The sequence below is a fragment of the Cervus elaphus genome, chromosome 28, assembly GCF_910594005.1.
Source record: "Cervus elaphus chromosome 28, mCerEla1.1, whole genome shotgun sequence".
Lineage (NCBI taxonomy): Eukaryota > Metazoa > Chordata > Mammalia > Artiodactyla > Cervidae > Cervus > Cervus elaphus.
In genome coordinates this window covers 53,679,249-53,695,275 of record NC_057842.1, presented here as the reverse complement: position 1 = coordinate 53,695,275, position 16,027 = coordinate 53,679,249, and the positions used below count along the sequence as shown (strand labels likewise).

The window sequence follows — 16,027 nt, the reverse complement described above, 5'->3', positions numbered from 1 at the left end:
CCGACTCAATGGACCTGAATTTGAGCCCACTCTGGGAGACGGTGAAGGACAGGGAAGCCTGGCCTGCTGCAGTCCATGGGGTTGCAGAGTTGGACATGACTGAGCAACTGAACAAGTGTCTGACTCTTTACAACCCCGTGGGCTGTAGCCCACCAGGCTCATTTGTCCATGGAATTCTCCAGGTAAGAATACTGGAGTGGGTAGCCATTCCCTTCTCCAGGGAATCTTCCTGCCCCACAGGTGGAATCCAGGTCTCCTGCATTGCAGGCAGGTTCTTTAACATCTGAACCACCAAGGAAGCCTAACATGTATATTTTAATTTTCCTAATTGAGTATCTTAAAGTTAGGTTTCTGTAGAAATGGTGGTAAGCTGGCAAACTAAATGAAGCCCACAGTGTAGAATGAACATGTCATTCAGCAAAAGTAGCCAAGACCGTCTACTCTCCTGCTTGAGTCGAGTTTGGAAAGAGAAAGTATAGTGTCAGGTGGCAGAAATTCTCCTGACAGAAGGGCTTCAATGTCAGATTAACAATGGGAAGTAAATGGAGGTCCTTGAGCAGAAAAGTAACAAGATGAAAGTAGTCTTCTAGGAACATTAACGTCAGAATTATGTGAAGAATAAATTTCAATAATCCGGAGATAAGGAGGCGATTATAGTGCCTAATAAATTTGGATGCACTTGATGGCAAAAAGAAAAAAAAAAGCAAGAGTTTGTACTGCTGATCAGATGAAAAGTGGGGAACAATGAAGAATCCAAGAAACATCAAGGTTAAGTGAACTGGGAAAGTGGTGTATGCTCTGAGTAGAAAATGAAGGCAAAGACTGTCACCTTCTCTGGAAAAGAAGGTGACAAAGGCAGCTTGATGTTGCCCTGAGATTCCAGGAGAATCTAACTAGATAGGTTTAGAGAAAAAGTAGTACTAGATACAGATGTGAAAGATAAAGTTATTAGCTAGTCTTCTCAGTTCACTACCAGAAGAATGTTGGGACAGAGCGGGTGAAGGGCCAGATCTTACCAGTGGGGACAAGAAGGGAAACTGTATGTAGGAAAAAGCAGTATCGCTGAGGAAGGCATGAGAAGATAGAAGAGAATGCAGTCACAGGGGCGCCAAAGCCCAAGGAAAATGACAGCACATTCCAGATTAGACCACAAGAGACTGGCTTACCTTAACAATGGTAGAAGCAGTCACCTCAGATATTACAGGGATTTTAGGGGGAAAAGAACATCAAGGAAGCAACTATAAGGTTATTCTAAGTCTGGGAATGGAAAGAGATAAGACTATAGTAATAAGGGTCAGTGAAGATTTTTAAGAAATGGAACTGAATCATAAATTTTCTTTTTTCTTCAATGAATAAAACAGTTTCTTTAAAATTTTACTGATACACAAATTAAAAAAATATACATGTTACAGACTTTCTTGTTACTGAGTTTTAAGTATAAATTTATTCTTAATATACACAGGTACATATCCTAATGCATGATTCAGTAACAGATTTTCTTAACCCTTAAAAAGTTTCATAAGATAAGAGCAAGATTATCTAAGACATCTTTATCAATTTCCCTTGGGGAGGAATACACATACACACACACACACACACACAAATAACCCTTTAAAGGCACTCCATTAAAGATTTTAAATTTCAACTGCTAAAACTTGCAAAATAATACATCATTAGTAAGTCACTATTTTTTTTTTTTTTTTTAGTAAGTCACTATTATAATGAAATTCACTGCTATGACGTCTTTAGTAACCTTAAAAGAGGCTTTTAGTCATCCCATTTATTTAATTAGTTTATTTAGGGGTAAAATAGACCATTTATCAGTCATGAAGTCCTTAAGACTTCACAAATTCCTATTAGGAAAGGGCTACTAACTAACTATAGTTTCCTGACTGCAGTGCAATTCATTTTAAAAGATACTTGAGCCAGAAAAGGGCTGAAAATGTTTTCCTGAAGGAATAGTAAAACCATGATAAACACTAGAGGCCCCAGAAGAGAACAAATTCTTTCAAAGTTAGCAAACATGACATGTAAGAAGTGGAATCACTCATCTAGGACATGCCATTAGAGAAGAACAAAATTGAGAAGTTTCTTTACTTTTGTGCATGAGATACAGTAATCATGTCTGTGTGCCTAACAGAATGTAGGTCACCAAATACTTTCACATACATTTTAATTACATGATTATAAATCGGTTATCCCACTGATTCTTACCAGAACATTGTGAAATTTCAAGAAGTATTATTACTCATTTTTCTCCATGAAGAAACTAAGACTAAGAAAAGATTAGGAATCTGCTCATGGTTACAAAGTAGGGCTGGGTTTAAGACCCCCATGGGTTCTCAGCACTAAGATTGGAACTGTTTTTACCCAATAATGCTCACTATAAAAAGGAGTCAAGGACAAAGCCCAACCAGTAAAATAAATCTGAAATTTCAGATAGTTAAAGGGTTGAGAGATGAATTGCTACAGGAAACTAAGCTGGTTCCCTGCAAATATGTAAGATGCCAGTTTATAAGAGGCTCTAGTTGAGGAGCAAGTAGATAATTCGGCTGACTTTCCAGAACTCTTCTGTTAATTTGTAACCTTAGAAAATTTCCAGAATATTATTTATTCTCTTTTTAAAGGCTCTTATTTATCCTCCTCTTGATATGACAACTCCAAAAGAAAGGATGAATAGAGAAAAACATCTGGCAACTGTTGGACCCAAAGTATAAACACTGTTAGCCCAAGTTAAAAAAAAAAAAAAAAAATATATATATATATATATATATCTGTATAATCCCTTAGCCAGATTCAGTTTCATTGCTCAGAGTTAAGTGTGCTCTGAAAAAATTTTATTAACTTGCCTCAAACATAGTATAAAAAAGGATAACAAATATACAGTCCTATCTCCTGACCATTCCTCAAAAGAAACAAAACAATAAAAACAAGCAAAGAAGAAAGCAACCAAGTGACAAAACCAGCACAGGGCAGCCAGGCAAGGTGAAATAGTGTCATGATTAAACATAACTTGTAAAGAAACAAAAAATAGAAATAAGTTACTTGCAAGGCAAAAAGTCAACACTACAGTAAAACGCCCATGGATCAATCAGTACAAACCTGCATAGACATGCACAGACAACACTCCCAGATAGGAAAACTTTAAGTTTCTTTAGTTTACTAAAACTGCTTCAAAACAGAATGCAGTTTTACCAAGTTCCAAAGATTCTATAACATATTTAACTTTTATTTCCTTATTTATATACTTTATACTTACAGGTATGTACGGAAAAGATCCTATAAAGTATTTTAACAGAACATTATACAATTAATAAAGGTAGGAGTCAAATGGCACAAAGCGGCTTTAGGTAGTTATAATTAATGTTGAGGATGAAATCACAAAATAGATTCGACATGATCATTTTGCAGGTTCTGTATCTCATCTTGTCCCACTTGTCCTAGCTGAGATAAAAGCTTGCTATAGGCTTCCCTGTAAAGACAAAAGAAGAGAGAGATATACGTTTATTGTTGTTGTGCAGTCGCTAAATCGTGTCTGACTCTGTGAAGTCATGGACTGCAGCATTCCAGGCTTCCCTGTCCTTCACTATCTCCCAGAGTTGGCTCAAACTCATGTCTATTAAAGTCGGTGATGCCATCTAACCATCTCATCCTCTGTTGCCTCCTTCTCCTGCCCTCAGTCTTTCCAGCATCAGGGTCTTTTCTCTTTTAAAACAATCTCTTTAGAAGATACAGACTTAAACCACCATGTTTCATTACTCTAAATGGTCCAGCACTATATTCAGTCATGAGCCTATAGGGAAAAAAAAAAGAGCTTTTATCTATTTTTGACCAAAAGCATATTATCTAGTTGAGTCACTAACCCTATTCACCAGAATAGACTCCAAATCTTTATAAATGGGAAAATAGGCCATTACTAGAAAATGAAACTAGATTTTATAATCATTGTCCAAAAGGATATAATCAAATTATCAAACATACCTTTGTGCAGTATTTCTGCCAAGGCCCGATTTCCGCTCTGAATTCTTCAGAGACTGAGTAAGGGCAGGAACCAAGTGGATAACAACCTGCGGGTCCAATGCTGCTACTGCTTCTAAAATGCTGTAAATCTGATAATCATATCTCATACCATAATCTTCAATAAACTGCCTGAAAGTAAAACAGGTTACTTAGAATTACTCTTGGGGCAATTGCTCTGGCTAGTATCTATCTAGCCCAATTACAGCAACGAGCTGTAACCTGAATGCAAGAAAAACACTTTATGTAAGATTATCATAAGGATTTATGACAGACGCCATACAAAGACTGAAACTTGAAAATAAAGAAAAGAAATGGCTTCAGCGTGAGCCATGACCAGAGTGAGGGCATTAAGAAGGAGAGGGAAGAGTTGGAATCCCAAGAGGAAGAATTAAGAGGGAAAAAAATCTAACACCAGGGAATTTCCGGCTACACTCTGCATGTGGTTAATCTGGGTGTTAAGGGTGTAGCAGAGACTAAAATAGAACAGGAGTCCAGCTTCCTGGTTATTTTGTGTATCTTTTAGTTAATTTTTCCTATCTCTAGATAAATCAAACAGTATTTCTATGAGGAAAGCAAGTTAGTTCTAATAATTTTTATATTCCTTAATTGAACAAGAGACTTTAGACCCACAGAAGAATAAAATATGAAGAATACATAATATATAAAGAATTATATTTATATAATTATACATATATATAAATAATATATAATTCTATTATATAAAAAAGAATTATATATTTTAACTATAAAATTTCTACTCTTCCCACCCTAGCCAAAAGTCACCTCTCTTAGTAAACTGTAGTTAACAAACATGTAATCTTTGTTCATATAAAATCCTTCCTCATCTCTTAGGGTTTTACAGTTTTCTTAAACCCAGTATTTATTTCAAATGATCACAATTTTTTAATTAAACTTAGTATTTATTTCAAATAATCACAATTTTTATATTCTATAAATAAACTGTAAATAACTGACAAGTCGCAACTATGTGATAAGAAAGCAAGCCAAGGAATCAAAAATCCCCCACAGAATGAAGGAAATGGACCCCAACTATTCAACAGTGGTGCTATGGTAGAGATACATGAAATGAAGGTCAATGGGTAGAAACTAGGAGAAAGATATACTTTAAAAGTACTGCCTTAACAGAAAGCCTAAGAATCTATATGGTGCAAGGCAGGAAAACAGAAACAAAAGAGAAAATGTTCTACAAGTTGCAGTTATTCTGATGAAGGGAAAACATCTATATATAAAGTCTGTGCTTCACAAATTACATCCAATGGAGCTTTGTGGGTTCACGGCGTCGAAAGTGAACAGGAAGACCAGTGACAGGCACGTCCACACCGGATGCTGAGTGGCATGTTTAGCAGCTCCAAAGCCTGTGTACCTGTTAACCATGCCTCACGTTTTCCACTTTTCCCTCTGAAACACATGCAGGCATCTTCCTTACTAAATTCTCAGGTAATTTTAAGTCCTCTTTCTCCCTAGTAATTTTATTTTTTAATAAAACAACAACATAGCAAAACTACTGCCAAAAACATCATAATTGGAACTATGAACAAGTAGTAACACATTATGTTTTGGATAATTAGTTATTTAAAAAACATGTTGACTGTCAAATGGCTGGCAATAGTCTCCTTGCCAGTTGGCATATTTTCCAGTTACCTAAACACAGAAGTCAGCTGGGCGGCAGGTTCTCCTCCTGACCCCACTTGGCAGGCTTTGACCATGCATTGCAGGTTCTCGGTGGCCAGCCTTTTAACTAGGAGGGAAAATTACAGCATTACACATTGTGCCTGAATTCACCATCTGGATCCTCATTTTCATGAGCACTCTAGATTTAGAAAAACATGTTGTTTTCTTAAAGTATGTACATGCTTTTTTGTTATTTTTCAAAGTGAAATAGTTATGAGCTTTTTGTTTTGTTCTAAAGTCTCCCTATCTTCCATTTTAAGAAAATATAAAACACTTGAGTCTATTTTTCACATGTGACTGAAAAAATACCGTAACTGAAAAAATATATGTGAAGATATGCATTTTTTGTCAGAAAAGAGTCCATATTCAAAAATGTTCTGCCATCCTAATACTGCAAACACTGCTACACACTGACAACAGATAACCTTTAATAATTCAGCTGACTTACAGATTGATTTTTTAAATTCATATTCCTTCCATTCACAAATACATATGTTCAGTTCAGTCACTCAGTCGTGTCCGACTCTTTGCGACTCCATGAACCGCAGCACGCCAGGCCTCCCTGTCCATCACCAACCCCCAGAGTCCACCCAAACCCATGTCCATTGAGTCAGTGATGCCATCTAACCATCTTAGCCTCTGTCGTCCCCTTCTCCTCCTGCCCTCAATCTTTTCCAACATCAGGGTCTTTTCCAATGAGTCAGCTCTTCGCATCAGGTGGCCAAACTACTGGAGTTTCAGCTTCAGTGTCAGTCCTTTCAATGAACACCCAGGACTGACCTCCTTTGGGATGGACTGGTTGGATCTCCTTGCAGTCCAAGGGACTCTCAAGAGTCTTCTCCAACACCACAGTTCAAAGGCAAAATCAATGCTTCGGCACTCAGCCTTCATTATAGTCCAACTCTCACATCCATACATGACCACTGGAAAAACCATAGCCTTGACTAGAGGGACCTTTGTTGACAAAGTAATGTCTCTGCTTTTTAATATGCTGTCTAGGTTGGTCATAACTTTCCTTCCAAAAAGTAAGCGTCTTTTAATTTCATGGCTGCAATCACCATCTGCAGCGATTTTGGAACCCAGAAAAATAAGTCAGCCACTGTTTCCACATCTATTTGCCATGAAGTGATGGGACCGGACGCCATGATCTTAGTTTTCTGAATGTTGAGCTTTAAGCCAACTTTTTCACTCTCCTCTTTCACTTTCATCAAGAGGCTCTTTAGTTCTTCTTCACTTTCTGCCATAAGGGTGGTGTCATCTGCATATCTGAGGTTATTGATATTTCTCCCGGCAATCTTGATTCCAGCTTGTGCTTCATCCAGCCCAGCGTTTCTCATATGTCGTAAATTAGAAACTACCAATAGTTCATATTTTCTTAAAATTAGATTTATATATTTGTTGTTGTTCAGTCACTAAGTTGTGTCTGACTGTGACACCAGGGACTGTGTATATACATAAATCCGCCAGTTGATGGTGTGTGTGTGTATATATATATATGTATATATACATGTATGTATGTATATATACATATATATATATATAAAATCAAGTATTGTTGATGCTAATTTTCTTATTAAAGACAGCAAAGTTACAAAGAGACCATTTACATTCTTTCAGTATTTAACCAAATCCTTTACAGCTGCGCACTTCCACATAAAAATGGTAAAAAAAAAAAAAAAAAAAAAATCAAGAAAGAACCAAAAATTCACCGTGTTCCAAGTGCTAATACATTTTTTATGCTGTTTTTGGCATATTAAGTAGCTGGGGAGAAAAATTACTTTCTCTAAAGAATAAAAATATTTTCATGAAGTAATTAGCCTCCAACTAATAAAAATAAATGAAAAAAAAATTTCTCAGAAACTGTAATCCACTATGGCAAGAGTACACATGAACCTAACTTAATTAAGTAGCAGATGTTTTCAATAGCATGAGGATAGTGGAAAAGGAAGAGATAGAATACTTGTCTTTACTGAACAAGTAAGTTATCATATTAGATGCAATTCTAGAGCCAGTATAAATGATTCTTCTTAAAGATGCTTCTTTGAAAAAAAAAAAAAAATCCACAAGTTCTTTTGTGGAAAAAGTACCAGAACATGAAGAAATACAGTTCATAAAGTATTAATAGTAAGCACTATTTCTTAAAAATAACAGATTTAGGTATAATTCACATGTAAAAACTAACCTTTTAAACTGTACAGTTCACTGGCTTTTAGTATATTCAGAAGAATTGTGAAGCTGTCACCACTATCTTATTTCAGAACATTTTCATCACCTCCCTCCAAAACCTTATAACTATTAGCAGTCATTCCCCATGTTCTTCCTCCCTCAGTCCCAGGAACCACTGATGTACTTTTTGTCTCTATGGATTGTCTGTTCTGGGAATTTCATATAGATGGAACCATACAGATTTGGTCTTATGTAACTGCCTTCCTTTCCTTAGCAAAATGTTTTAAGGTTCACCCGTGCTATGGAGCATGTTAGCACTTCATTCCTTCTCATGGTCAGACACCATTCCATTATATGGATTGACTTCTTCTTGTTTATCAGTTCATTAGATGATCAGTTGATGGATATCGGGGTTGCCTCCATTTTGGCTATTACAGATAACACTGTCGTGAGCATTAGTGTACATGGTTTCCAAAAAAAAATCTATCCTCTTTGTTTATTTCTTTAAGTGAACTGGGCATTGTTTTTAAAAACTGGGTTATCTTTCAGCTTTTTTGTTTTAATAACAGCTTTATTATCATATAATTTATATACAATATAATTCACCCATTTAACACGTACAATTCAATGGTTTTTAGGATAATTACACAACTGTGCAACTGTCACTGCAATTTTAGAACATTTTCTTTATCTTGAAAAGAAACACTGCTCCCTTTAAAGCTCTTACCTCCTATCCTCCAGTACCCCCTCAGCAACCAGTAATCTACTTTCATACCCCCTGAGCAACCGCTAATCTACTTTCCACCTCTGCAGATTTAACTACTCTGGATATTTCATATAAATAGAACCATATAATATATGGTCTTGTGTTAAACTGGCTTCTTTCACTTATAATAATGTTTACAATACATTCTATAGCAATACACACTGTAGCAATACTTCCTGCAGCATGAATTAGTACTTCACACCTTATATTAAATATATATTGAATATTATATCCAAATAATATTCTCTTGTATGAATAGATCACATTAAAAAAAAATCCATCCATCAGCTGATGGTGAGGCTCACCTTTGGCCATTATAATACTGCTACAAATATTAAAGTACAAGTTTCTGTGTGGACATATGTTTTCATTAATCTTGGGTACATATTAAAACTTAGGAGTGCATTGCTAGGTCACAAGGTAACTCTATGTTCAACTATTTGAGGAATTACTAGACTCTCTTCCCAAGTAGCGACACCATTTTACATTCCCAAAAGCAGTAAATGAGGATGCAGATTTCTCCATGTTCTTGCCAATTCTTGTTGTTATCTTATTCGTTATAGCCAACCTAGTGAGCGTGAAGTGGTATCTCATTGTAGTTTTGATGTGCATTCCCCTCATGACTAATGACAGTGAGCACTTTTTCAGGTGTTTTAAAGCCACTTGCTTACATTCTTTGGAGAAAACTGTATTCAAATCCTTTGCCTTTTTTTTTTTTTTTAAATACTGAATTTTATTCTTCATATACTCTTGATACACCTTCCTTATCATATCAGTAATATGCAAATGCTTTCTCCCATTCTCTGAGTTGTCTTTTTATTAATACTTTTTTGACAGTGCTCTTTGAAACACAAAAGTCCTTTATTTTGATTAAGTCCAATTTATGTCTTGTTCTGTGGCTTGTGCTTTTGATGTCCTGTTTAAGAATTCATTGCCAAATCCAAGATCATGAAGATTTACTCTTGCTTTAAGAGTTTTATAGTTTTAACTCTGACATTTAGGTCTATAATCCTGTTCTAGTTAATTTTTGCATATAGTGTTAAAATAAAGGTGCAAGTTCAATCTTTTGAATTTGGCTATCCATTTGACCTAGCACAATTTGTTGAAAAGACTATTTTCCCACTATTGAATCATCCTGGCACCCCTGTTTAAAGAAAAGAAAAAGTCAGTTGACCACAGATACATGGGTTTATTTCTGGACTTTCAATTCTGTCTCACTGATCTATATGTCTATCTTCATGCCAACACCACACTGTTTTGATTACTGTTGCTTTGCACTAAGTTTTCAAATTGAAAAGTTTATCTTCCAACTTTGTTCTTCTTTAAGATTTTTTTGGCCATTCTAGCTCCCTTGTAGTATTACATGAATTGTAGAATCAGTCTGTCAACTTTGCTACAGAGAAGCTTGCTGAATTCTGGTAGGGAACCTTGCTGAACTTATTTATTAATTCTAATAGTTTTCAGTGGGTCCTTAGGATTTTCTATATATATATATGATATCATATGTATATACATATAAATCCAAATAGTATAGTCAAAGCTATAGTTTTTCCAGTAGTCATGTATGGATGTCAGAGTTGGACCATAAAGAAGGCTGAGAGCCAAAGAATTGATGTTTTTGAACTGTGCTGCTGGAGAAGCCTCTTGAGAGTCCCTTGGACAGCAAGGAGATAAAACAAGTCAATCCTAAAGGAAATCAGTCCTGAATTTTCATTGGAAGGACTGATGCTGAAGCTCCAATACTTTGGCCACCTGATGAGAAGAGCTGACTCACTGGTAAAGACCCTGATGCTGGAAAAGACTGAGGGCAGGAGGAGCAGGGAATGACAGAAGATAAGACGACTGGATGGCATCACTGACTCAACAGATGTGAGTCTGAGCAAGCTCCGGGAGATGGTGAAGGACAGGGAAGCCTGGCGTGCGGCAGTGCATGCAGTCACAGAGTCAGACACGACTGAGCGACTGAGCAAGAACAAAACGGTGGGATGTGCAGACATGGGTGATTTTCTTTCTTTTCAACCTAGATGCCTTTTGTTTCTTTTTCTTCCACTGACTAGAACTTCTAGTACAGTGTTGAAAGGAAGTGGCAGGAATGGACATTTTGCTTTTGCTCCTAATCTTAGGGAGAAAGCATCTTAAGTGTGATATCAGCTGTAGGATTTTCAAAAATGCCCTTTATCTGATTGAAGCAGTTCTCTGCTTTATTCCCAGTTCATCTTTATGTAATGCCCATCTTTGTGTCTGATGGCTCTTCTTGTCCTGAAGTCTGGTTTGTGTGAAATATAGCTACACCTGTGTTTTGAATTGTTAACACTGCATATATTTCTCCATCCCTTTACTTTTAATCTAATCGTGTCTTTATGTTTAAAGTCGATTTCTTGTAGCTGACATACAGTTAAGCCTTGTTTTTTATCCACTGTCAGTCTCTTATTTGGTTTATTTAGACTATTGATATCAATGATTATTGAAACAGTTGAATTAATATCTACTCTATACATAGTTTTTCTAGTCTTTGCTCTGGTTTTTTTTTTTTTTTTTTTAATCTTTCCCTCTTTTCCTGCCTTCTCTGAAGGTTTTAATTGAGCATTTTGTATGATTCCATTTTCTCTCCTCTCTTAGTATATCCTTTACCTCTTTAAAAAATTACCTACTAGACAGGTTAAAACTAAACAGAAAGGTGAATACAGAGAATCACAGCTAACCAGGAGCAGAAGCCTTCTGATGTAGCTGGTATTGGTAGGAATATTTAAGCTGAATTTGACAAACTGCTGTATGCTCAGTTTTGAAGGCAGTGATTTACCCTATGACCTCCATTCTCTGATGCACCTAAGGAGAATTGTTTTTCAGGCTGTCCAGAGTTTTCCCTGTGAGGGTGAGTGATAACTTCCAAGCTCTTTATTATTACAGCAGAAACCAAAGTTCCTCCAACTATTACTGTGAATTATTTCCCCCTTCATGTCTCCTAGATTTTTCTTCTTGTATTTTGCTATTATTAGGTACACATATATTTATAGTGGTGAAATCTTCCTGACTCACCCTTTTATCGTTATAAAATGTTCCCTCTTTATTTCTAGTAATATTTTTTTTTGTCTAATGTCTTTTCTGTCTGATGTTAGTATAGCTACTCTGGCTTTCTGCAGTTACAATTTGCATGATGTATCCTTTTCCATCCTTTAACTTCCAATCTTTGAATCAAAAGTATTTCCTGCAGATATGGTTAGAGCTTTTAAAAGAAAAATTCTCACAATCTCTGTCTTTTGATTGGATTGTTCAACTTTTTCACAATTAATATTACTATAGATATAGTAGGATTTATATCAGCCATTTTACCTTTTACTTTCTAAATGTCTTATGTTTTGTTGTCCATCTAATCTCTCTTCTTTTTGCATTAAGTGAATATTTTCAAATGTAGCATATTAGTTATTTTAATGAGTGTCCATTAGTTTTGAATTATTTCCTTAGTGGTTGCTCTGGGTTTATCATGTACATTTTAACTCTTCAGAGCTTCAGATTTACATGAACTTAATTCCAGCAAAATATAGACACATCGTTCATACACAGTTCTAGTCACTTTCCCCTCTTTTGTGGTATTACTGTTATACATATTACATCTACAAATTTTAAAACTCAGTGACACATTATTGTAATTCCTACCTCGTAAAATTCCTGTTTTCAAAGAAGCTAAGAAAGGAGAACACATATATATTTTGGGTTTTGTTAAATTTACCTTCTTACTTATCATTTATTGTTCTCATCACTTGTTCCTGTTTAAGTTATCATCTGAAGTCACTTCCTTAATCTAATATTACTTTGTTCCCACCATCTCCTTTATACTGTTATTGGTAAATATATTAAATTTCTATACATTATAGGACAACTATATACATGTTATTTCATACACTTTTAAAATAAGTTGAAAGAAAAAAGGTGAAAATATGCATTTATGCTGCCTTTCAACTACAACTGACCCTTGAACAACACGGGGCTTCCCTGGTAGCTCAGCTGGTAAAGAATCTGCCTGCAATGTAGGAGACCTGTGCTCAATCCCTGGGTCAGGAAGATCCCCTGGAAAAGGAAATGACAACCCACTCTAGTATTCTTGTCTGGAGAATTCCATGGCCAGAGGAGCCTGGTGGGCTACAGTCCATGGGGTTGTAAGAGCTGGACACGACTGGACAACTAACACTTGAACAACATGAAGGGTTAGAGTGCTGACCCCCCATGCAGTTGAAATTCCATGTTCAACCTTACAGTCAGCTTTCTGACTATGAAGTCAGAAAGGGCTCAGTCATGGTTCCACATCGACAAATTCAACTAACCATAGTTTGTACGGTAATACAGTACGGATTTGTTGAAAAGAAACACTGCAGATAAGTGGGCAGTTATTTGTGGAGTTCAAACCCATGCTGTTCAAGGGTCAACTGTACATAATCACCTCTGTTGTTCTCTGTTTACTCAGAAGGATTCAAGTTACTGTCTGAGCTGACTTTCATTCTGAAGAACTTCCTTCAGTAATTTTTATAAGGCAGGTCTGCTAACAACAAATTCTCTCATTTTTTATCTGCAAATATCCTAAGTTCACTTTCATTTTTGAAAGGGCAGCTTTGCTGACTACAGGATTCTTGGTTGACGGTGCTTGCTTTGATCAGAGTGTTATCCCACTGCCTTCTAGTTTCCATTGATTTTGCTGAGAAGTCAGCTGTTAATCTTCCCAGGGTTCCTTTGAAAGTAGACTTGTTTTTCCCCTTGCTGCTTTGAAAATTTTCTCCTTGCCTTTGACTTTCAACCGTTCCCCACCTCCCCCCCCCCCCCGCCAACTAAGTTGCATCTGTCTGTGGATCTCTTTAAATTTATTCCATTTGGAATTAGGTGAGCTTCCTGAATGTATAGATTGGTATTAGTCAATAAATTTGGAAATTTTTCAACCATTACTTCTTCAGTATTTTTTCTGCTCCTTTCTGTCCTCTCTTGATATTCTGTGTAGGATGGTGTGCTTAATGATGTCTTGCAGTTCTCTAAAGTTCTATTCATTTCTTTCATTTTGTTTTGTTTTGTTTTTTTGAATGCATAACACCTAACAATTTATCTTCAAGTTTGCTAATTCTTTCATCTATCAATTAAAATTAAACTTAAGATTTTCAGTTTAGCTTTTAAACTTCAGAATTCCCATTTGGTTATTTTCTGTTTTAATAATTTCTATTTCTCTACTGATATTCTCTGATGTGACATTGTCATCACATCTTCCTCTACTTTATTAACATGATTTCCTTGAGCTTTCTGAACACTTTTATAATGACTACCTTGAAGTCTTTGTTTATTAAATCCTCTATCTGATTGCTCATACTGGCAGGATCTGTTGACTGATTTTCTCTCAGTAAACGAAACTGTATGATCTTATCAAATCCAGGCTTTTTTAAAGGGGGGATTTCTGAGATTAGTGTTGATATTTGTTCTCACCCCAGGGCTCTTTGCAGCCAATTCTCTTACTAAACTAGTTCACCTACAGATTAGCTTACACCTCCAATAAATCTATCATTCTCCTACCTATTGCCTTTTAACCACAAACTCCACTGCTTTTGACAGCACCCTCAGGCTTGAACTTTTTCACATTTCGTTGTAAATGAAGTTTGTTCCTTTGGGAGAGATTCAGAGTTATCTGTCCTATGGCTTTCTCCTACCCCCTCCCACTCTCAGGCAAAATTCAGAGGTGAAGTTCTGTTGCTGGGGACAGAGATCACGGGGCCCACTATTTTCTGACTGACATACCCACGTTAGGTGCTGCATGCTTGTGGAAGGAGGGGTATTAGCTACAGATCCTCTTGGTATGAATTCTCTACCTCTAAGCTGCAGCAAGGACAATCAACACTCCAGTATTCTCACTGATAACATACTCAGTATAGTCCTCCCATCTCACAAGTGGGAGCTGAGTGGAAGAATGAAGGCCTCACTTCTCACCCACACTCCCCTGGAATATAACCTTAGCATCAGGTGGCTAGGAGGCAGGAGGAGAAACACTGATACTCTGCCTCTCTTAGGAAGACAGCCCTCCTCCTGGAAGCTGCTGGGAGAGGGAACCCTCATTCTTTAATTTACCAGAGTTGCCATGCCTCTGAGACAGGAAGAGAGAGGTAGTAGTCTTGGTTCAAATATCAAAGACTTGCTGTTCCTACCAAGCTTCAGTAGGTTTTCTTAAATACAATTTCTCCATTTGCTGTGTACCCTTTTAGGACCATTTCCAGAGAATTTAAACGCTTTTCTTTTAAATAATTTTCACCAGTTTTTCTGGGGATCAAGGCTGCAGAGCTCCTCATGTCACATGCTGGAGGTGAACTCAAACTGTTGTGTACAGGTAGTTTGGCCAGACACTGAAATATCCTTGGGCATAACACTAGTTTTTACAATTTCACAAACTGTCCTTCCAAAACACTGAGACTACAAAGGAGAGTCAGAGGATCTTCTCTGAGCCAATCACATACACCTATGTTTAAACACTGCTCCTTCAGGTTGTAGGACAATGTGGAGACAGAACACTCATTCTGTATACCTGCTGTTTGGAACATGCAACGCACCACTAGCTACAGACGAGCAGCAAAATTCCCCTCCCCAAACCTGACCTCCTTCATGATAAATATTGTACTCACTAAAACAACAGGCTAGCTAAAAAGCTATACTGTCTGCTCTGTCTCAAATTTTGTATAGTACAACAGACTTTCACTGAAATTAAAAGCATGCAAACGTTTTCAAAGAAGGTAAAATTTCTAAAGAACAATCTGGGATCTATCTCTGGATATTCTTTACTGGAGCGGTGTTACTATCAAGTAAGGGTATTTTACGTTAACATAATAGAACATTTTTCACAAAACCAAGCTTGGAAGCAGAGAAGACTGTTTTTAAATATCAAAATAACATGGATTAGAACAAAACATGCATAAATTTTTGAGATAAAACAGGACATTTCAAAGAGCTGTCTGAGCTTTTAGCTGCCACTCTGCACGCTGCCCTTGTATTCTTTAGGATATATACTGTACTGACTTATCACAGTAGTTAGAAGTACCTAAGCAGAAGCATTTGAGAAGCCTGCCCCAAACGATCACATTATAATGATAAACACACACACAAAACATCTATTTACACTAAAAATCCCTCAGGATAGAACTACAGCCACTATTCTGCATATTCCCAATAAGCTTGTTAAGGCCTGCTACTCACAGCAGGGACTAAATAAATAATATTTTTAAGTGATCACAGTCAGTAAGGCTGATGAGACTGAAAACAAAAGGATCAACATGTACTTACAGGTTTGCCCAGAGATCAGCTTACATATTATAGCAGAATCTAGAATAGGAGAAAGTAGGCTGCCCGCTCACCACTTGATATTTAGCA

At 36.6% G+C, this 16,027-nt stretch overlaps 1 protein-coding gene across 5 annotated transcripts in view; it reads right to left on the bottom strand.

Moving 5' to 3' along the window:
* Window positions 1–2,532: 2,532 nt before the first annotated feature.
* The window catches only part of MMS22L (MMS22 like, DNA repair protein), a 121,103-nt gene continuing 107,608 nt past the window's right edge, over window positions 2,533–16,027 (bottom strand). For all 5 annotated transcript variants that reach the window (XM_043890077.1, XM_043890078.1, XM_043890079.1 and 2 more), the window contains 3 exons: window positions 5,683–5,779; window positions 3,982–4,149; window positions 2,533–3,472 (listed from right to left, as the gene is read on the bottom strand). In XM_043890077.1, the coding sequence (XP_043746012.1) occupies window positions 3,379–3,472; window positions 3,982–4,149; window positions 5,683–5,779 (359 nt within the window). In that variant the 3' untranslated portion in view covers window positions 2,533–3,378. The remainder of the gene's footprint in view (window positions 3,473–3,981; window positions 4,150–5,682; window positions 5,780–16,027) is intronic.